The 22,934-nt window shown below is 44.1% G+C and overlaps 1 protein-coding gene across 8 annotated transcripts in view; it reads left to right on the top strand.

Annotated features, from left to right (window-relative positions):
• SEMA5B (semaphorin 5B) overlaps positions 1-22,934 on the top strand; it is a 206,703-nt gene that overhangs the window by 149,595 nt on the left and 34,174 nt on the right. For all 8 annotated transcript variants that reach the window (XM_056793543.1, XM_056793538.1, XM_056793540.1 and 5 more), the window contains 6 exons: positions 5,735-5,834; positions 8,886-8,931; positions 14,247-14,309; positions 14,829-14,927; positions 15,470-15,683; positions 17,557-17,842. In XM_056793543.1, coding sequence (XP_056649521.1) covers positions 5,735-5,834; positions 8,886-8,931; positions 14,247-14,309; positions 14,829-14,927; positions 15,470-15,683; positions 17,557-17,842 — 808 coding nt within the window. The remainder of the gene's footprint in view (positions 1-5,734; positions 5,835-8,885; positions 8,932-14,246; positions 14,310-14,828; positions 14,928-15,469; positions 15,684-17,556; positions 17,843-22,934) is intronic.

Below are 22,934 nucleotides of genomic sequence, written 5' to 3'. Positions count from 1 at the left end.
CAGATGGAGAAACTGAGGCAAATTGGGCAAGTGTCTGAGGCCAGATTTGAACTCAAGAAGATGAGTCTTCCTGACTCTATGTACTATGGCTCCCTAGCTGTTCCTAATGTGGATATTTAGCTATTTTGTAATGCTGGAATTTGGGGAGGCAGCATATTGATAGTACAGTGGAAATAGCATTGGGCTTTGGCGTGGGAAAACCTGGATTCAAATCTTGCCTCTAATAATTACTAATTGTGGAACCTTAGGTGAGTCACTTACCCATCATGAGCCTCAGTTTCCACACTGGTAAAATGAAGGGGTTGGACTAGATAGCCATTGAGGCAAAGATGTATTTGAGCCAACTCCTACACACTCCTGAGAACTCATTGTTAAAATTATCGGTGTGAGCATTTACAACTCAGAAACTAGAAGATGCTACAAATCTGGAATTGATTTATTGTTTCATTGATTGCCCAGACTTAAGAAAGTGAAGGGAAAATGTTAATAATGTAGATTAAACTTAAAGGTTGGCTACACATTTTTTTGTCTCCCAGAAAGCCAGTTGTTAAACATTTCTCAGCAAACTCCTGCTCTGAGGTCTCTATCAGTTCATAGATTGAAAATTCTTTGGAACTCATATTATTGATTATTATTATTATTTGCAATAAAGATAGCCTAGGATAATCGAGTGAGCTAGAAGGGACTTCAGAGGTCATCTGTTTCAACTCTGCTTTTACAGATGAGGAAACTGAGACTTGTAGAGAGTAAATGACTTGTCAAGGTCACAAAGGCAATAAAATGGCAGAGCTGGGATTCAAACTCAGATCCTCTAAACTCCAACATCATTGTAGGTAGGAGGTGAAAGCCAGTCTGGGACTAAGTATCTGGAGTGGGTAATCCACAAAGTGAGTAACTGAGAATTGACTATCAATGACATCATTCATCTAGAATGAGACTTTTCTCATTAGTTCTACCTAAATCCAAAGCTTATTCTGTACATGTTTTTGGAACATGTTTGGTTTTTTAAAAACAGCTTTCTCACTCTCTCCTGTGCCTTTATTTTTAAACTTAAAAGAAGCTAGCTCCCTTCCCAAGATTCAATGGAATCCAATCCTCCATCAGACCATGTTTCTTCTAGAAATAGTAGGGATGGAGGTGGGAATGGGTGGTGCTAGTGATATTTGGGTCAGGGAGAAGTTAGGACAACTTTCTACCTTCTCTGCAGTATTGTTTCCCCCAAGCTGGGGAAGGAGAACTGAGACCTTGAAAAGAGAAAAACACTTTCCTAGTTGAAAATAGGGAAATGAATACAACTTCTCCCTGGAATTATGCCTGTTAGTCATAGACCCATGGAGCTAGAAGGAACCTAAGAGTTCCCCTTTTTCATTTTACAAATGGAGAAATGGAGGCCCCAAAACAACTTCCCATTTCCCCACAACCTGCCATCTTCCTTCTTATCACATATGCAGCCAGGATTGTGTGGGTAAATGGTTAATAAATAGCTCTCCAGAAAAAAATTGTCCTGAACACATTTTAAAGTTTAATTTGCATTACTAGCATTTTCTCCATCATTTTCTAAAATCTAAACCATCAACAAGACAATATCTGGAGCCCTCAGTTGTAGTGTTTACTGATTTCTGAGGTAAATGTGTACACTCAAAATATAACAATCAGGGGGTCGTTGAATGGCTCAGTGAATTGAGAGCCAGGAGGTCCTGGGTGCAAATTTGGCTGCAGACACTTCCTAGCTGTGTGACCTTGGGGGAGTCACTTAACTCCGAGCATTGCCTAGCCCTTATTGCTCTTCTGCCTTGGAACCAATACACAGTACTGATTCTAAGAAGTTGGGAGGGGGTCTGTGTGTCTGTGTGTGCACACGTGTGTGCATGCTCACATACACTCATATATAAATGAAACAATCAGTTCTCACAGAGCTAGTATGAATTGGTTCCAGTTCTTGGGAAACTCCCAAGCTAATGGATGAGGTAGAAGGCTCCTACAGGAAATAGACTAGAATAGATTAATAAAATAATATAAATATAATATATTCTCTCTCTATATATATATAATAAATACAAATAATTAAAAACATTTAAAAACCCAAATTAGCATAATACACAAACAGAACAGAAAGGACCGGACAGAAAGACCAAAGGGAGAACAAAGGGAAGATGGTTAGAGAAAACTTGGAAGAGGTGAATTCTGAATTTAGCCCCAAAGGGAGGTTCCGATGTTCCTAGGATTGTAAAAGAATGTGTGTGTCTTAAGTCTAGAAAGTCAGCTCACCTTTGGCCCTCACCATCTGCCCTATAAATACCCATTACCAGCCCCGATCTGCACCGTGGTGCCCCAGCCCCACAGAAGCAATCTGAGGGGATGCTTCATTTTGCTGCAGGATTTTTTTATTTTTTTAACCATGCACAGTTTTTGAAAACCATCCAGCTCACAAAACCTCCCATCCTCGGGGGAGCTTTTAAGTATTTGCTTGTTGGGTAGAAATGAGGGGCTGTTTTACTCCTTGGAGGAAGGATAATGAGCTATGATTTATTTCCTCTGGATTCCTCTGACGCTCCCTCCCTCGCCCCTTCCACCCCCTTCTCTGCCACAACACACGCACTCGTGGCCCACCCTCCTGTACCAGGCTAAATTGATCACAAATGCATTATGGGGAAATGCATTATAAGATGTTGTATCTAACCCATTAACCCTGACCTCCACCTCTGCTGACCCTGAGAAAGGCCTCTGCCCCAAGGGTTATTATAGTCATATATTTAAAGCTGGACAGGTCTTTAGAAGCTGTCCGATCTGACCTCTTCACTTTATAAATAAGGAAACTTAGATCTAGAGAGGTTGTGGCCTTGCCTAAAATCACACATGTGATCTTGGAGTGGGAGAACCAAGGTACAATTCAGATTTTCTTTATTCCTTCCTTTTCTCCCTTCCTTCCTTCCTTCCTTCCTTCCTTCCTTCCTTCCTTCCTTCCTTCCTTCCTTCCTTCCTTCCTTCCTTCCTTTCTTCCCTCCTTTCTTCCTTTTTCTTTCTTTCTTTCCTTCTTTCTTCTTTCCTTCTTCCTTCCTTCCTTCTTTCTTTCTTTCTTTCCTTCTTTCTTCTTTCCTTCTTCCTTCCTTCCTTCTTTCTTTCTTTCTTTCTTTCTTTCTTTCTTTCTTTCTTTCTTTCTTTCTTTCTTTCTTTCTTTCTTTCTTTCTTTCTTTCTTTCTTTCTTTCCTTCTTCCTTTCTCCCTCCCTCCTTCCCTTCCTTCCCTTCCCACTTTCCTTCCTTTTCCTTCCTTCTTTCTATCTTAGAATCAATACTGTATTGGTTACAAGGTGAAGGGCAGTCAGGGCTGGGCAATAGAGGTTAAGTGACTTGTCCAGGGTCTAGTCCACCCAACTAGCAAGTGTCTGAGGCCAAATTTACATCCAGGACCTCCTGTCTCTATGCCTATGCATGCTTAACCACCCCAGCTGCTCCCCAATTCCAGGTTTTCTGACACCACATGTGGCTCTTTTCTCTTCCATAGGGGTTTAAAGCTAAAAAGGGACCCGTTTCCTTGATTAATTTTGTTTTCACAGAATCTCAGAGACGGAATGACATTCAGAGGTCATATAGTCCAAACCCAATCCGAATGAATCCTCTCAATAACATCCTTGACCAATGACCTCCATATGAAGACCTAAAGTAACTGGGAACCTCACTACCATCTGAGGGAGCTCATTCTGCTTTTGGATAGCTCTAATTATTAGGAAATGTTTCCTTATGTAAAGTCAAACCTTCCTCTAAGCAATTTCCAACCATTGCTTGTAATACTCAGTATGATGCAGTGAAAAATACAATGCATTTAGAAGACCTGGGTTTGAATCCCATTTCTGACAGCATGACCTTAAGTAAGTTAGTTATTTTGTCCAAGTCTGTATTTTCTCATCTGTAAAATGAGAAGGTTGAACTAGATGGATTCCAAAGTTCTGCCCAGTTCTAAATCTATGATCCCATGAATCTGCAAGTCTAATTCCAGATATTTGAGAGCAAGTGTCATGGCCCCTCAAATCTTCTCGGGTCTCAATGTCCTTCCTTCCTATAATCGATCTCACATAGCATGTGATCTGTGGTTGGTTCTTTAACCATCCTGGATGTTTTCCCAGCTCTGGCTTGTCAATACTCTTCCTAAAATATGTCTCAAAACTGAAGGCAGTATTCTGGATGAGATATTACAAGAGCAGAGCAAGACTATTAGCTCACTCTGAATACTTGCTTTTGTCAGTGAAGCCCAAAGACGAATACCTTTTTGACCCTATGCCATCTAGCATTTTTATTTCTTTATTACATGTAGAAGCAATTTTTGACAATTGTGTTTTGACTTTTTAGGATTTAGATTTCCTCCTTCTTTCCCTGTTCCTCCTCCCCAAGGTGGTAAATAGTCTGACCTAGATTATGTCCAGTGCTTCATGTAATATATATTTCCACACTGCTCATGTCATGACAGAAGACACATGTCACACATATAATAAAATATTCATGAGGGAAATAAAGTGGAAGATGGCATGCTTTGATCTGATGCAGTCTCCAATAGTTCCTTCTTTGGCTGTGGACAGCATTTTCATCATGAGTGCCTTATGGTTACCTTGGGAACTTGCTTTCCTGCTAATGGTTCAGTCCTTCACAGTTGATCATCAGGTCATATTTCTGTTACTGCATATAGTTCTCCTGGTTCTGCCCACTTCACTTTGCATCAGTTCATATAAGTCCAGGTTTTTTCCTGAAATCAACCTGTTTGTCATTTCTTATGATGCAATCATGTTTCATTACAACCACATGCCACGTGTTCATCCATTCGCCATGCGATAGGCAGCCCTTCAATTTCCAATTCTTTGCCACTACAAAAATAGTTGCTAAAAGTGTTTTGTATGGATGGGCCCTTTTCTCTTGTCTCTGATTTCTTTTGGACACAGACAGGGTTGCCCCTACCCAGCACCCATCATCCAAGACAGCAGGTGGAGGGAACCCACGATGGGTTGTAGAGCTGTCTTAATCAAAGTCGAAGGAGTCCTGTTCTCTTCCCACCCCAACTAGAATCCCAGTGAAAACTTTGGAGCTGGAGACAGGAAGGATGTGGAAGAGTGGTGAGGATGCTGAATTGGGGGTCAGAATCTCTGAATTCAAATCCTGCCTACATTACTTACTAACTCTGTGAGGCTGGACAACCTCTCTGGCTCTATTTCCTTATCTCTGACAAGAGGATGCTGAAATAAATAGACTTTACGGTGCTTTCCAGTTATAAATTTAGTATTCTAGGATGGACCTCTGAAGGATTTCAGCCAGCTCAGGGATCTAAGTCAGAGGGCGGGAGGGAAAGGAAATTCCTCTCTGACCAGATGACCAGAAAACAGTTCTCACTGTCTGTGCTCATCTCCACACCCACATCAGAGCTACAGCGACCTTTGGTGAATTCCTAGAATGTTAGAACAAAAAAGGATCTTAGGAGATCACCTTACCCAGACCTTTCTTTTCACAGCTGAGGAAGTGTCATTCCATAGAAGCAGACTGATTTGTCCAAGGTCACACAGCTAGTTGATGGCAGGATTGGGATTAGAACCCAGGTCTCCTGGTGCCCAACCCAAGGTTCTTTCTAATTATTTTTCTCTTGATTGACACAGGTCCAGTTTGGAAGCCCCAATGCTGGGGAAGAGGGGTATCTCTCAGTAACTGGGTGTTTATCTCTCTTTTTTTTGTCCCATCCCTACTCCCTATACCCAGATCTGAAGCCATGGGTCTCTAACTTCACCTATCCTGGAGTTCAAGATTTCTCCCAGCTTGCTCTAGACCCCTCCAGGAACCAGCTCATCGTGGGAGCCAGGTAATAGTAATGGGCATTGTGGAAGGTCCCTTTAGAGGAGTAGGGTGGGATCTGGAGTAGCCTAGGAGTCAGAATGAATCAACCAGATCTGTCTGGGGAGATTCCCAGGGAATTTCTAGCCCTAATCACTCATTCATGAGTTGGACAAGTGACAATGTAGGGATTTTTTTCTTTTGTCTCCCCCCCAAAGAGTCTTCAGAAGTTCCCTTGGCTTCCTTTAAAATACAAAATACAATTTAATTAAATAAATAAACTTAATTAAAAAAAAATACAAAATACCGTTGGGGAAAGTATCAGTCCTTAATATCTTAGTATGAATTAATTTAAACATATTGCTTTCTACTAGACCTCTAGTCAAGGACTGAAGTTTTTGAGTTTTGAATGGGGAAAAGGTGGGGCAGGAGGAAAAGTAGTTTTAAAATGATTCACTGGGGGAGGGGGCAGCTGAGTGGCTCAGTGGATTGAGAGCCAGGCCTAGAGATGGGAAGTCCTAGGTTCAAATCTGGCATGAGACACTTCCCAGCTGTGTGACCCTGGGCAAGTCACTTAACCCCCATTGCTTAGCCCTTACCACTCTTCTGCCTTGTAGCCAATACATAGTATTAACTCCAAGTCGGAAGGTAAGGGTTTAAAAAAATATATACACTGGGGCAGAAAGGTGGCTCAGTGGATAGTGAGCCAGGTCAAGAGTCAGGAGGTCTTGGGTTCAAATCTGCCTTCAGATACTTCCTAGGTGTATAATCCTAGACAAGTCACTTAACTCCCATTTGCCTAGGCCTTACTGCTCTTCTGCCTTGGAACCAATTGTATTGATTCTAAAATGGAAAATAAGGGTTTAAAAAAAAAAGCAATATACTGTGTGGGAAGAAGCAGGCCTGGGCTTTGGGTAGCTAGAAGGCAACACAAAAATGACCAAATACTTGAGAGAAGAGGATAAGGGCTTCAGGAGGTAAGAGAGGAGGGAAAACTAGGAAGCAGGAAGGGACAATTTTACCAAGTAACCCACCTCGCCCTTCCCTGACTCCCAAAGCAAGATAATAAAGCTTATAAAATATCTTCCTCTATTTTTACCCTATAGAGCAGTGATAGTGAACCTTTTAGAGACTGAGTGCCCAAACTACAATCCTCATGCCTGCCTCATGTGAGCCCACCTCCACCTTACCCCAGACAGGGGAGGCAGGAAGCACTCCCATTAGCTGTTGGGCAGAGGGACAGGTCATGGGAGAAATGTTCTCAGGTGCATGGAGAAGGGGAATGGAGCAGCCCCCATCCACCATGCTCCAGCACTCTGCCTTTGGTTCACCAGCACAGCTATAGAGTAATAAGTAATGCAGGGCTTAGGTAATGCAACTATTACCATCTTTATTGGTATATCATTTCCTTCATGAAGAAACTGAGGATCAAAGTTGTTAAATGATTATTAAGTATTGGAGACCATTGCATGTGGTGCTTCCTTCGATTCCAAAGTAAAGAAAGCCCATTGTGCTTGTTTTTGATAAACTGCATGTGCAGTTTCTCTAACGGGTGGGATTTCAAGCAGATCTGACCTCCTGGGTCCCTCTGGCAGAATTAATAGGGTCCTTAAACCATTTTCCTGCCTTTGCCAGCATTCCTCACTCCCTTCCACTCTTCATGTTCCCACAAGAATTCTCCAACAGAACCAGAAGAGTAGAGTAGCTGGAGCTTTGCCCCAGGAACCAACATTTAGAGGGTACTGACGTCCCTTCAGGAGGGAGAAATACCCGAGTTTAGCACCTGTTCAGGGTGAATAAAGAGTTTAAATGAGAAACTACCAGTTATTACACTTTCTCACTCCCTTCTTGCCTGCCCTCTCACCCAGGTGCTCTCATCCCCTACCTGAATTTGCATTGAAATATTATTTTTTTTAAACCCTTGCCTTCCATCTTTGAATCAATACTGTGTATTGGTCATGTAAGTAACCTATTGGTAAGGGTTAGGCAGGGTTAAGTGACTTGCCCAGGGTCACACAGTTAGGAAGTGATTGAGGCCAACTTTGAACCTCCTTAGGCCTGGCTCTGAATCCACTGAGCCATCTCTCTGTACCCTGAAATATTAATTTGAAGGAGTCTTTTGTGCTGCTTGCTCTGGTTACCAGAATTGTTGGTTACATCTTGCTCCTGACCCAATCCCTCACTTTTTCCCCTTTATGTGGTGCTTGGGTTATGAATGGCCTTGGTCCCAGACCGCTGCCCAAGAAAGACACCTTAGGCTCCACCAGAGCAGAATATTTGCCTCTTGGGAGCTGGGCTGGGACGGTGAGGCCCATCCTCTAATTAAGCCTTATTCCCCTCTGCTCAGCCTTCGTAGTTTATTGATCATGTAGCATCACCAGCTCACAACATAGAGATTAAAGGTGACATTGCTTCCTTCTGTCACTGCCACAGAGTGATAGAGGACAGGGAGGGGGTCTGAATTGACTTCCTTGGAAATCTCCTTCATGGGAGAGGCATGGAAAGAAAGAGGAGCCTGGGGCTCTTTCCTTCCCAACCCTTTCAGCCTCCTAGCAGCTTCTGTGCCTCTGCACCATCCTGGTGGCAGGAGGCTGGATGAAATGACCTCTCTGAATCCCGGTCCTCTATTATTCTGTGAACCAAGGAGGTTTTGGACTCCTCTGTGTTCCTATGAACCTTACCCTTCTTTCTACCATTGCTTAAGGATTCTCCTCTTCCAGCCAGGTTTAACCCTTTGAACCAGAAGAGACCCTCCTCTAAGTACCAGGGGCTACTGGAAATGGCTCATCCTGTCTAGAGCAGGGGGAGAACCAGTTTCACCTTTCTAGGTCCTTTCCAGGACAATGAATATTGGGCATGTATTTTTAAAATAAGCTTGAAATGCAATGTGTATATTACAAAATACATAATAGAATAGAAAATATGTTCTATAAAGCATATATTATAAAATATAAAATAACCCTCGAGGGTTAGCTGGTTGTGTGCCTGCAGCAGAACTGTCAGCTGTAGGTAGGTCATTCTTTAAGATTTTTTTTCCTACAAGTTTGACTTCTGATTTCTGCTTCTCTTATTTCCACAGGAACTATCTCTTCAGACTCAGCCTTACCAACATCTCTCTCCTTCAGGTACGTTCCTGTGTCTTAGCCCAATCTCTCAGTACTTCCCACAACAATCTGTGTGATCTCTCTGCTTACAGGGTCAATGATGAGAGCAGGAGAAACAGGGTGGGACATCCAGGAGATCTGAGATTGAAGGGAGAATGCTGGCTTCTTTCCCTAACTAGGTGACAGTCATTTTGCTTTTCTAGACATTAGTTTCAACATTTATGGAATGGTTAGACAGGTGGATAGAGCACTGGGTTCTGAGGTGTATAAGACCTGGATCCAAATTCTTCCTCATTCACCCTGGGGAAAGCACCTAACCTCTTCCAGTCTCAGTTTCTCCAGCTAAAAAATTAGGTGGTTAGACTCATAGGCCTCTAAGGTCCCTTCCAATTCCAAATATATGGTCCTGTGATTGTATTTAAATCCTGTTCGTACCACATAATAGATGTTTAATAAATACTCCCTCGTTCATTGGTTTGAAAAATGGGAATAATATCTTTTTGGTCTTACACTGTTTCCTACAATATGCCTGGGGAAAGCTACATGGTACAATGGATCAAGTGCTGGGGCTAGAGTCAGGAAAACTTCTCTTCCTGAATTCATCTGGCTTCAGAAACTTACTAGGTGACCCTGTTACTTAGAATATACGACCCTGAACAAGTTACTTCACCCTGTTGGCCTCGGTTTCCTCTTCTGTAAAAGGAAAGGAAGAAGGAAATGGCACACCACTCCAGTATCTTTGCCAAGAACAACCCAAGTGGGGTCAAGAAGAGTAAGACATGACTGAAACAACGGACAACAAAACAATCTGCTGAAGCTGAGTTGTATTACTTTGAGTCTATAGATGGCACAATGGATAGGGCTTTGGACCCGGAATCAGAAAGATTGTTCAAATCCTTATTAGCTGTGTGAACCTCACACATAAATGAGCAAGTCATTTAACTTCTGTCTACTTCAATTTTCTCATCTACTAAATATGGGGAAGATAATACAATAACAACAATAAAAGCTAACATTTACATAGCACTTACTGGGTGTAAGTGCTTTATAATTATTATTTCCTTTGATCCTCGTGACAACTTTCGAAGGTAGGTGTTGTGATTATCCCCATTTTTCAGATCAGGAAACGGAGGCAAATAGAGGTTAAGTGAATCACCCAGGGTCACACAGTTAGTAAGTGGCTAGTCAAATCTGAACTCAAGTTTTCCTGACTCTAGACCCAGTGCTCTCTCCACAGTGCCCTCTAGCTGCTCCTGACATTAATATTACCTATCTACCAAGGTTGTAATGAGGATTAAATTTGTTTGTTTCTTTAAACTTGATCTTTATTTTATTCCAATAAGTAGCCTATAGAAGAGAAACCTGAGGCTTGTGTCGGGGGAAATTAGAGGAGGGACTTCTTAATTGGAGATGGGATTTTTTTCTCTTTGGCCCCAAAGGGTAAAAGGAGCTATCATTGGAGGGTTCAGAGGCCAATTTAGCCATGACGTCAGGAAAGACTTCCTAACAATTGGAGCTGTCCAAAAGTAGAACCACTTCCTGAAGAGGTGATGGGTTCTTTCTCCTTGGATGGAAGTCTCTGGGAATGTCACTTGTCAATACGTCATGGTAGAGATCCCTTTTGTCTGTGGTTTGGCCACTGAGGTCCCTTCCACCTCCATCTGCAGTTCTGTGATTCATTTCTCCAAACTCACCCCCCATTTCTCAAGTGTGCAGGAGGGAAGTTGTGATAACACCTCTCTACTTTAGAGCATTTTGCACAGATGGGACTGAAACCTTAAGCAAGAGTGGGGAATTATATTGCATGGGATGTTATCTCATCATTTCACTGCTTCTGAGTGGGAATATAATCATGATATTTAGCAATGGAAAAGATATTCGAGATCATTAACTAAGGAACATAGCATTGTAGAAAGGATGTTGAATTTGGAGTTATGGGGATTGAGTTCAGATTCTAGCCCTGCTTCTTAATTATTGGTTTGACTTTGGGCAAGGTCCTTCCTCATTTGTAAAATGAAGTAGTTGATCTAGTTGATTTCTTTTCTTTTTGGAACCCTTGCCTTCTTAGTATCCTAATTAATTTTTTAAATCTTATTTTTTAAATTACATGTAGAAACAATTTTTTCCAATTTTTACAAAGGCAAAAGAGCAGTGAGGACTAGCCTGGGGAAGGGAGGGGTCCCACAGCCAGGAAGTACCTGGGGTCAAATTTGAACCCAGGACCTCCCATCTCTAGGCCTGGCTCCCTATCCACTGAGCCACCTTGCTGCTAAGCATTTAAATGTTTCCTCTGACACTAGGAATGTGCTGGGTGATAGGGATACAAAGGCAAAAATTAAATAGTCTCTGCTATCAAGGAGCTTCCATTTCTACGAGGGGCCGGAGGGAAACAATCTGTACACAGACAACAGGAGATGGGACTAGACTTATCTCTTTTCTTGAAGTCACATTTTTGCACCCCCTTTCTTTGTTTTAGGGAACACTCAGATAAGGGAACCCCTTCTGCTAATGCCCATCAGCGTCAGTGCCTTCTCTGTAATTCATAATCTTAAAGGGTTGCCTGAAGCACCAGAAAGTCTCTCCCTGCCCACCCTCACTCACCCATTCTGTGTCAGGTCCTCTGGGCTCTGCAGACAGCCCTATCCTTTCCCTATGCACTGCCTTTTTCATGGAAAAATAAATCAAAGTAGATACTAGCTGGGGCAGCTGAGTGGCTCAGCCTAGAGACAGGAGATCCTGGCTTCCATTGGCCTCAGACACTCACTAGCTGGGTGACCCTGGGCAAGGCAAGCAACCCCGTTTGCCTCAGTTTCCTCATCCGTAAAATGAGCCGGAGAAGGCAATGGCCAACCACTCCAGTATCTTTGCCAAGAAAACCCCAAATGGGGTCATGCAGAGTTGGGAAGGGCCGAACACTGACACACTACAGGGGCTGTCCTTCAGCAGAAGGGGAGATGAACAGTGTTAGGGTTATCCGTTCCATCAGAGGGGATGGGCATGCAGGGGCCCTGCGTCCGGTGAGCGTGCCCTCTCCCAGGCTGACCGCTGACACACACAGAGCAGGCACTGCCCTCGCACCCTACTGATGAAGTGGCCAGGGTCCCCACAGCTCCCAGGGTCTCTACTCATAGAGTGGAGAACTTGCAGGGCCCCCAGAGAACGTTCACGGCATTTTGTGTGTGCTGTGGACCTTTTTTGCCACAATGGCAAAACCTATGGACCCGTTTACAGAAAAATGTTTTAAAACGCGTGATCCATAGGATTCCAAAGAAAATCAATTATGCGGAAATCCAACTATTCCCTATGTCCCACACGCTGCCTTCCTTCTCTCCTTGCAGATGCCTGAGAAGGCCAGGGACATTTTCTTGTGCCAGAATGTTCCATTACTTCCTTCAAAGGGCTCCCTCCATGTGCCTCTCCTGATGGCCAGCCCTCGGCTCTAATGGCTCCAGCTTGTATCTGTCCCAGTCCTTGGGGATGACTCCCCAGCAATCAGTGGTTATTTCCTGAGCCTTCCAGAAAGTCCAACCTCCTGTGGGGCGCTCTGGAAGATGCCTGAGAAAGTGTCACTGGGGCTCTTCCTCATGAGGAGCTGATGGTCTTGTTGCCATTTTTTAGACTTTGATTATGTTATTTTGTTTTTCTCTATAACAGTATTATCATAGAAATTGTTCTCTTGGTTCTGATCACTTCATCCTGCATCAGTATATAAAGGTCTTCCCAGCTTCCTATGAAACTCCATTTCATTGTTTCTTATGGCACGATAATGTTTTATTACATTCAGATACCATAATTTTTTTTCGCCATTTCCCTGTGAGAAAAGAACCCCCTAATTTTCAGTCCTGGATTTCACAGTAACTTCTTTTATTTCCCCTAAACTGGGAAAAAATACAACTCCTGTGATCTCAGCCAGCCAAAGGCTCACCCAGAGATTGTCACAGAAATGAGAGATTAACATCTATTTCCCCCATTTCCTTTTATTAAAAAAAGTATAATTCCTATTAAACAATTTGATTTAAGCAATAAAACAACAAATTGTTTTTTAAAGAAGTTTCTTTCTTTTTTTTTTTAAAGAAAAGTGCTGGGGAAATATATTGGCCTTTTCACTTAATTTTTCCATCATCACACAGAACCTTAATTGAACTGAAGCTTGTCTTTAGCCTTGCCCTAGTTCCAGTTCAAAGTACCCATTAACAGAGTTTTTAAAAAATGTATCTTCATCCAAAACATGACAATTATGGGAACACTGCGAGCTTCTCTACTGCAAGCATCCCGCAGAGGTTCTGCTTCTGGGGCATTTCAGGCCTGCTGCTGCTTCCGGAGTGCAGGCTTATTCTTCTCACCTTCCTTCTATGTCCTACCTGTTGTGCATGTTGGCCAGTTTGGTTTGCCTCTTTTTTTCAGCATCACTTTATTCAATTCTTCCCGTGTTGCTTTGAATTCCTATTATTGGGATTTTCTATGGCACAATAATATTCTATTATGTTTACCTGCCACAATTTGTTCAATCGTTCTTCAGTAGACAGACACCTTATTTTTTCCAGTTTTTGTTTTTGCTTCCATGAAAGGGGCTGCTACGAATATTTTGTTAGACATAAGACCCTTCTCTCTGTCCCTGACATCCTTGGGTATAGGTCTATGCCCAAATGTGCCCTGGGATCTCTGGATCATAGGGTATGAGAAGTTTTGTGACTTTGCTCAAATAATTCCAAATTGATTTCCTGAATGATTGGCCTAGTTCACAGCTCCACCAACATTACATTAGTCTACCAATCTTCCCACAACCCCTCTAACATTATCTCTTGATTTAAAAAAATCTTCTTTGCCAGTTTTCTGGATGTGAGATGAAACCTGAATAGTTTCAATTCAAGAAAAACTAAGTTGAAATTTTATCTCAGACTCTTTCTAATTTTGTCACACTAGATAAGCATTTAGCCTCTCTCAGGCTTAGTTTCCCCTTCTGTCAAAAAGGGATAATAATAGCACCTACATCACAGAATCAGCATGAAGATCCAGGAAGAGGACATAGGTAAAGAGCTTTGCAAACTTTAATGCATTGTCTAAATGCCAGCTATTATTGTTCTGTCTTTCATGTGGTTGTTGACTATTTGCATTTCTCCTATTCATATCTTTTGACCAGATTTTTATCCATTGACTTTCTCTGCCTTTAAAGTTTCCAGGGGATGAGTGTTTCCAACCTCACTTAGTATTCTTACAAATGTGGTGACTAGTGATAGGGAAGAGGGATGCCCAGTAGCATCAGATTCCTGACTTCCCTCTCCTTCCAAGACTATTTTTGGACTTACCACGGTGATGCCTTTCTATTCCTTCTACAGGCTACAGAGTGGAGCTCCAATGAGGAAACACGAAAGTCCTGCCAAAGCAAAGGAAAGACTGAAGTATGTGACCAGGCCTAGCCCTAGGCAGGGGCTGGGAGGGATTGTTAGTGGGTGCTCAAAGTAAGGGTATGTCAATCCCTGAGAGGAAGACTGATAAATGAGACAGAAAATCCAAGGTGCTACTTAGTGCTGTATTGTTAAATCTTTCTGAGAGGGGGCAGTTGGGTAGCTCAGTGGATTAAGAGCTAGGTCCAGAGATGGGAGGTCCTGGGTTCAGACACTTCCCAGCTGTGTGCCCCTGGGCAAGTCACTTAACCTTCATTGCCTTCTACTCTTCTGCTTTGGAACCACTATACCCTATTGATTCCAAAATGGAAGGTAAGGGCTTAAAAATATATATCTCTGAGACGCACAGTGATCTGTGAATTAAAGAACTATGCCCACCGCTGAACCTCCATACCCAGATGAGATGGGCAGGGATTTTGTAGTATCCCTAGCTCCTTGTAGAGTGCCCTACATATAAATGGTTATGGATTGATTGACTGCTTGATGGGTTTTTTCCTCACCTTTCTACCCCAGGAGGAGTGTCAGAACTATGTTCGGGTCTTGATTGTGTCTGGCAGGAAGGTTTTCACGTGTGGCACCAATGCCTTCTCTCCAGTGTGCTCCAGCAGACAGGTGAGGGGTCTTCAAGGCAAGAGTGTGGATAAGTGAGGTATATCCTGGGTCTGAATCCACATGCTGGGTTCTTGGTTGGGGAGAGCCACAAACTAGGGTCATCCTTCCACTCTGATGGCTGGAGCTAGCAGAAACCAGTGTCCTCCTGAGTTGTGAACTACAAAAGTTAGCATAGAACTTAGAGGAAAAAATATGGGAAGGAAGAAACAAACAAGGACCTGGAGTCCAGGGTCAGAGGAAAGTTATCAAACTAAGGGGGAAAGAAAAGACACAGCCCCAGAACCAGGACTCACAACCACCAGCCCTGACCCAGAGGTAAACCCTCACTCTATACGTGTGTATTCTCCCTCCCCTAGTACCCTGTGTTCTTCTCTAGCATTATTTACCTTCTCTCCCTCCCCACCTCTCTCCTCTCTCCCTCTCCTCTCTTTCACCCTCTCTCCCCCATCTCCCTTTCTCTTTCTCTCCCTCTCCTTGGCTCTCTCCCTCTTTCTCTTGCACTCTCTGTCTGTCTCTTCTTTCTACTCTTATTTCCTTCTCAGGCAGGGAACCTCAGCCGGACAATTGAAAAGATCAATGGTGTGGCCCGATGTCCCTATGACCCCCGACACAACTCCACAGCAGTGATCTCGGAACAGGGTGAACTGTATGCTGCCACTGTCATCGACTTCTCCGGCCGAGACCCTGCCATCTACCGGAGCCTGGGCAGCGGCCCCCCTCTTCGAACTGCTCAGTATAACTCCAAGTGGCTCAATGGTACACACAGTCCCCAGCCCCAGATCGTGGGGGCACCACTCTCTTTTCTGGTCCTTCCTGTATATTTCAGGACTGTACATTCAAAGATTTTTTTTAAACCCACAACAAAAAAACACAACTGATATTCAGATGGGCAGCTATGGGATTGATGCATATTAGGGGTGGTACTAAGGACACAAGAATCCTGGCCTTGAGCTCAGCATCTGGAATGTTGGCCAGGTTAGAAAGCAGATAAAGAAGGGGGGGGGGGGGAAGCAATATTCAAAGATTTTAGGGAAAAGATTCAGAGAGATCTTTTTCAGAAAGATACTAATGTTTAAGGTCTATGGGGGATGAGGGGGAAGGAGGGAGGGAAAGAATTCAATACTCAATATTCTTTGGAAAATGTTGGAAACGGCTTTTACATGTAGTTGAAGGAAAAAACAAAATAAAATTTAGTTTAAAAAAAAGAAAGAGGGGGCAGCTGGGTAGCTCAGTGGATTGAGAGTTAGGCCTAGAGATGGGAGGTCCTAGGTTCAAACATGACCTCAGACACTTCCCAGCTGTGTGACCCTGGGCGAGTCACTTGACCCCCATTGCCTAGCCCTTACCACTCTTCTGCCTTGGAGCCAATACACAGTATTGACTCCAAGTCGGAACGGAAGGGTTTAAAAAAAATTAAAATTTAAAAAATTTTAAAAAAGAAAAGAAAGATACCAGTGTGAATCAATAAAGTAAATAAGCATTTATTTTTAATTTTTTTGTTTTGTTAACATTTTTTAAACATATTTTAACATGCATTTTTTAAAAGTTGAGTTCCAAATACCCACCCTCCTTTCCAGCCCCTCTCCTGTCCATTGAGAAGGCAAGCAATAGGACTTTTCTTTAAACTCTTACCTTCTCTCTTAGAATCAATGCTGTGTATTGGCTCCAAGGCAGAAGAGCAATAAGGGCTAGGCAATGGGAGTTAAGTGACTTTCCCAGGAAGTGTCCAAGACTAGACTTGAACCTAGGACCTCCCTTCTCCAGGCCTGGCTCTCAATCTGCTGTGCCACCCAAGTGCTCTCAAGCAATATGCTTTTAATTATACATGTGAAGTCATGGCAAACATTTCCACATTTTTTTTAAAAAGGCAAGAGAAGTTAAAAAGTGAAAACAAAACGTTCCAATCTGCACTCAGTTCCTCAGTTCTCTCTTTGGGGGTGGATAGCATCCAATGAATGGTCCTTTGGCATTATTATGCATCATGGTAGTGATCAGAGTAGCTGTCTTTCCCACTAATCATCATTATGATATAAACAAGCATTTATTAAGCACTTACTGTATTCCACACTGTGCTAGGTACTGTAAAAGGGAGTTTTGAGAGGGTTCCTTCTCCCCATTTTTCCTCTCCTACCTAACCCATCTGTGGGGCTCACTGCATGTTGTTGGCAGTCAGAGTTTGGGAATCTTGATGGCTCCCAACATAGAATTTTGGGGGAGGAAGCTGCTTGGGATAGTGGCAAGATTTCTCTCCCATGGAAGTCTAGCAGGACAGCAAAGTGGCTCAGTGAGAGTCAGGCCTGGAGATGGGAGGTCCTGGGTTCCAATCTGCCCTCAGACACTTTCTAGCTGTGTGACTCCATTGTCTAGCCCTTCTGCCTTGGATTTAAGGGTAAGGACTGAAACAAATGCATATGGTACACTGGAGGGAATAGTGAAGATGGATGAGGGCCTAGATTCCAATCCTGACAATGATGGTGACGACTGCCCGTAGGATCGATGACAGAGACGTTAAGCCTCCTCAGTAAAAGGAGTGTGTGGGCCGGGAGGTCCCTTGTAGCTGCAGGCCCAGGAGACTGGGTAGTCCCATGACCTGTGTGCCCTCTTCCCTTCCCCGCTGCTCTTTCTCCAGAGCCCAACTTCGTGGCTGCCTACGACATTGGGCTGTTCGCCTACTTCTTCCTGCGCGAGAACGCGGTGGAGCACGATTGCGGGCGCACCGTCTACTCCCGGGTGGCTCGCGTGTGCAAGAACGACGTGGGCGGGCGCTTCCTGCTGGAGGACACGTGGACCACGTTCATGAAGGCGCGACTGAACTGCTCCCGCCCAGGGGAGATCCCCTTTTACTACAACGAGCTCCAGAGCGCCTTCCACCTCCCGGAGCAGGATCTGGTCTACGGAGTCTTCACCACTAACGTGTGAGTGCCGCCTCCTGTTCCGCCCCGGCGTCATCCGCACTCCGGGTCTTACCCCGAGCTTTTAGCTGGGGAAGGCGGGGCAAAACTGTAGTAAACTCCTACTGTGTACCAGCCAGGGTGCCCTCTACCGGCAAGGAGGGGAAGGTACAAACCTTTATTAAGCGAGGCGCCGTGCTAAGGCCTTGTAAATAGGATCTCATTGATGAAGAATCCCGAGAGGGAGGGACTCGGAGGGCAACCCGCACTAAGTGACTTGCCCAGCGCCGCACAGCCCTCCGGGACTCTGTACTTTTCATTCCCCTCACGGCCTTCCCCAGCCCTTTGGCCACTGAATTTTTCTTTCTCCATGTGTCACACAGGCTTGGGGAATACCAATTTGGTAAAAATGGAAGCCATGAGAATGGATGAAATGTCCAAGCAATAGAGTATGGAGAAAGGAAAGAAGGGTCAATATGGGGGTGGGGGGTGGGGGCAGCTGGGTGGCTCCGAGGTTGGAGAGCCAGTTCTACAGACGGGAGTTCTGGGTTCAAGTCCGGTCTGGGACACCTCCCAGCCACGTGACCCTGGACAAGCCCCTTAAGCCCCATTGCCTAGCCCTGACCACTCTTCTGCCTTGGAATGGACACTGTGAAAGAAGTTAGGCTTAAAAAAAAAAACAACTAGATGTTGGGCAGGTGAAGGAACATCAGAAAGCTAGGAAAGGGGGGGAGGGGTCATGGAAGCGAGGGAGGAGACCATTTCAAGGAGAATGGGGTTCCCAAGGCTTGTGGTTCTTGAGGTGGAAGGGACGTCAGAAAGTGTCTAGTTTTATCTTTTTTCATTTAACAAATAAGATAATTGAGGTTCATGGAGGTCATGTGACTTGCCTACAGTCACACAAGTAGTAGATCACACACCAGATACAGGACTTGAACTTACTTTATCTTCTTGAGCTAGTGTCCTTTTTTTCTTTTTTTGAATTAAAAACATTTTAATTTAAAAAAAAAAGCAATTACCTTCAATCTTGGAGTCAGTGTTGCATATATTGGTTGCAAGACAGAAAAGTACTAAGGACCAGGCAATGGGGGTCAAGTGACTTTCCCAGGGTCACACAGCTACAGAGTATGTGAGGCCAAATTTGATCCCAGGGCCTCCCAGCTCCGGGCCTGACTATCCACTGAAATACCTCACTGCCCCCTATTTTTCTTCAAAATTAAAGTACAATTCTAGGCTTAGAGTAGGGAGGACCTGGGTTCAAATGTGACCTCAAACAGTTCTTAGCTGTGTGACCTGGGACAAGTCACTTAACTCTGATTGCCTGGCTAGCCCTTGCCGCTATTATCTTAGAATTCATACTAAGACAGAAGGTCAGTTTTTTCTAGGTTGGTTTGTTTTGTTTTTAAGAGGTAAAATAATTCTATTTTATTTGGAGGCAGTTGAAATTTGCTTTTGGCCCCAAAGCAATCCTGATTATTCTTTCATTCTTGGCTATTTCTTCTACTACTTGGTTCATAATTGCAGCGATATTCCCAGAATTCCCCCAAGCGATTGGCCCTGGCACCCTAACCCTTCTTTATAGTGCTAGGGATTTAAAGGGAAGAAGAGCTGCTTCTATAATGCAGCTAATTGCCAAGGCACGTCCCTGTGGCCCAGGACACAAAAGCTGAGGAGCTGCCAATGGATGGGCATTGCTGTGGCCGCTGTGGCCTTCAAGAGAGCAGTTGAGGTAGTGGAGGCGATTGGGAAAGGAAGACAGATGGTGAGGCGTTACATGGAGTGGGTGGTGAGGAAACGGAGGCAGCGAGTCCGGTCTTCTCCTCCAAGGGGTTTGGCAGGAGAGAGAGACGAGACTGATCGGAGAAGAGCTATCTTTATCACGGGGAGCCCTGAGCCACTCAGGAGGCAGACGGGAAGAAGCCAGGCGTGTGAAGGGAGGGAGCCGGACCACTCCGGGACAGGAAAAGGGGCCCCCTTCCATCTCCTAAAAGCAGGGGAAAGAAGTGCCTGTGAGTGAGGGTACAGATGAACTTTGAGGCCAACAGTGTCAGTGTTCAGGTTTTTCAGCCACAGGACCCCATTTGGGGGGTTTCTTGGCTCAGAAACTGGAGTGGTTTGCCATTTCCTTCTCCAGATCATTTTATAAATGAGGAAACTGAGGCAAACAGGATGACATGACTTACCCTGAGTCCCCCAGCTGGAGTATCTGAGGCCAGATTGGAACTCCTTTTTGAAATCTGTATCCTTTGAACTCAGTTTTGAAAGAGGAGTCCTTCTGCCTCCAGGCCTGGAGCCCTGTCTGCTGAGAAGGTTCCAGGGATCGTAGAGTCAGGGCTGGAACGGCCCTTAGAGGCCACATAGGTGGAGAATTTGCCCAAGGTCGCACAACTAGCAAGTGACAAGAGGAAAACTTGAACTCGGACCTTCCGCCCTGGACATCAGCTTTGTCTCCACCGCAGTCTACAGCTTCTTGGTTGGCCTCATTGTGCAGAGATCTTAAGTCAAGAAGGAGCCGAAGTCATAAGTACTGTGGAGCCCTGAGGGGCAGATGAGGCCAGACACCCCCGAAGAGGGACATGGACCAAGCAGAGTATTCCGGAAGAGGGGGACTACATGGTGTGTGTGGGGAGCTGGGAGAGAGTATCCAGAAGAGAAGGCTGGGATGCTTCAGGAGAGCCGTTTTCAAGTGATCAAAGGATTGTCACATGTGATCATTAATAACACCAACACACACGTGTCAGTTTTCCGGGTTAGCCTTTTCCTTAGAGTAGCACCATGAAATTGGCACAACAATGCAACATACAGATGAGGAAGTCTTGGCTCCCATAGTTCAGTGATGGCCCAGAGTCACTAGTAAGGCGAGGCATAACTTAGAATCTAACTCCCATCTCTTGACTCCAAGCCCAGTGCTGTTTGTACTACATTCTGCTTCTCTCTATGCCTGGGGGAAGGAGCATTTGTGTTCTCCATGATTCCATTGGCTGGGTGGATAGAGTACCAGGGCTGGAGGTTCCCTCCAAGTCCTGGGTTCAAATCTAGCCTCAGACACTTCCCAGCTCTGTGACCCTGAGCAAGTCACTTAACCCCCGTGGCCTAGCTCTTACCACTCTTCTGCCTTAGAACCAATACACAGTACTGATTCTAAAACAGAAGATAAGGATTATTTTTTTTAATTATTCCATTGGGGAGAACTAGGGCTAATGGTAGATGTTTCAGGGAGCCAAATTTGGGCATATTAGAAGGAAGAATTTGCTCATCATTGTGGCTGACCAATGGAAGAGGCAGTCTTGTATATCAGTGAACTGTTCATCGCTGGAACTTTTCAGGAGAAGCTTCTCCCCTGAGCCTTTAGAGGTAGTGTAGCAGGAAGCCCACTGCCAACCCTGAAAACCCAGAGCCTCCGAAGTAGCTGGAAAGAAGGAATCTTTTATCAGGACAAGGAAGACAATGTTCTGATCCGCCACTACACAAAGCCAACGCTCTGGGACTCTGGGAACACTGTCTCCAGGAAAAATCCCCTCCAAAGGAGATTTTACGATGAGCTGAAGAACTTGAGGGTCTTACAAAACTTTTGGGGAAACAAAGGACAGGAAGGTTCAATTGATTGACTTTACAGTGGACACCAGGGAAAGAGGAGTCCAGTCAGGAGAGACCTCTGATACAACAGGAAGAACTCCTAAGACAAAAAAGGGTATTTAAGATTTGATTATATAATTCTGTCTAGGCTGAGATCATTGTGTACTTTAAAGTTTATTGTTCAGTCTCAGACAAGGTCAGTTTGGGGCTTCCCTTAAGGCAGATTCCCAAAGGACCAGGGCAAACTTGGAGGGTTCTATAAACCCCCCAAAACACCACATGAGGTGAAAGGTAGGATTGGACTTCCATTCATGCCTGTTTTTCACTCTTTTCCCCATGACTTTCTACCCTGATGGAGCCTCCAGGAAAAAATAGTCTCCTGTCTCTAATATCTAGGATGCTTCCTGCCCAGCCAGGACAAAGAGTCTCACCCTCTTGTCAGTGGCATATGTGGCCAGACCTGGGCTTGGTCACTTCCCTGAAGGACAGCCATGTTAGGAGGCTAGCTGATCAGTCCTTTGCTCCCTTATTTTCAGGAAGACTAGAATTCTAGCTCACTCTTACACATTGGATATTTTCAGTCTAAGAGTGCCAGAAACCAAGAGGATGGCAGTGAATTTAATCTTGGCTACATTAGTTCTGTGTAATTAGAATTTTGTACCCTTGAACTACATTTCCCAGCATTCCTTTACATTTTGAAGATAAGTTTCTGTAACTCTGTCTTCCCCCCCTTTCCCCCTCTGCTTGTACAGTTCAGGAAACTGGTCTTTACTGATGGTTTTACTTTCCTCTACTTCAAGTGAATTTTAATAAATCTTATAAAATATAATACTTGGAGTGATTGAATATTAATTTTAATCTTACAATTCCCTGGGGGCAGCTAGGCAGCACAGTGTGGTTAGAGGGCTGGACCTGGAGGCAGAAAGACTCCTCTTTCTAAGTTCAAATCCATCCTCAGACTGTTGCTTGCTAGGTGATCCTGTGGCAAGTGATTTCATCCTGTTGGCCTCAGTTTCTTCATCTGTCAAATGAGCTGGAGAAAGAAATGGCAAAGCACTCCAGCATCTTTGCCAAGAAAACCTCAAACGAGGTCAGAATAACTGAGTTAACAAAAGCTTACTTTCCTCCCATCAAATGCTTATCATTTGAGACCATCATGAAAGCAAGCTAGCATAGTTATCAAAGCAAACGGTAACAGACAAATCAGGGATGTTACCGTGATTAATTTAGACAAGTGGTTCCCCAATCTTTTGGTCTCATGAAGTCTTTACAGTCTTGAAAACTATTGAGGACCCCAAAGAGCTTTTTTATGTTAGCTGTGACTACTCATATTTATAATGTTAAAAATTAAAACAAATTTTAAAATACTAATTTATTTAAAAACAACAATGGAACTATGTGCCCCAAATGGCGCTAAAAGACTGTCTGCCCTTTGATCCAGCCATAGCACTGCTGGGTTTGTACCCCAAAGAGATAATAAGGAAAAAGACTTGTACAAGAATGTTCATAGCTGCGCTCTTTGTGGTGGCCAAAAATTGGA

The sequence above is a fragment of the Monodelphis domestica genome, chromosome 4, assembly GCF_027887165.1.
Source record: "Monodelphis domestica isolate mMonDom1 chromosome 4, mMonDom1.pri, whole genome shotgun sequence".
Classification (NCBI taxonomy): domain Eukaryota; kingdom Metazoa; phylum Chordata; class Mammalia; order Didelphimorphia; family Didelphidae; genus Monodelphis; species Monodelphis domestica.
The sequence above is the reverse complement of the archived record's forward strand: the minus strand, read 5'-3'. Positions and strand labels throughout refer to the sequence as shown.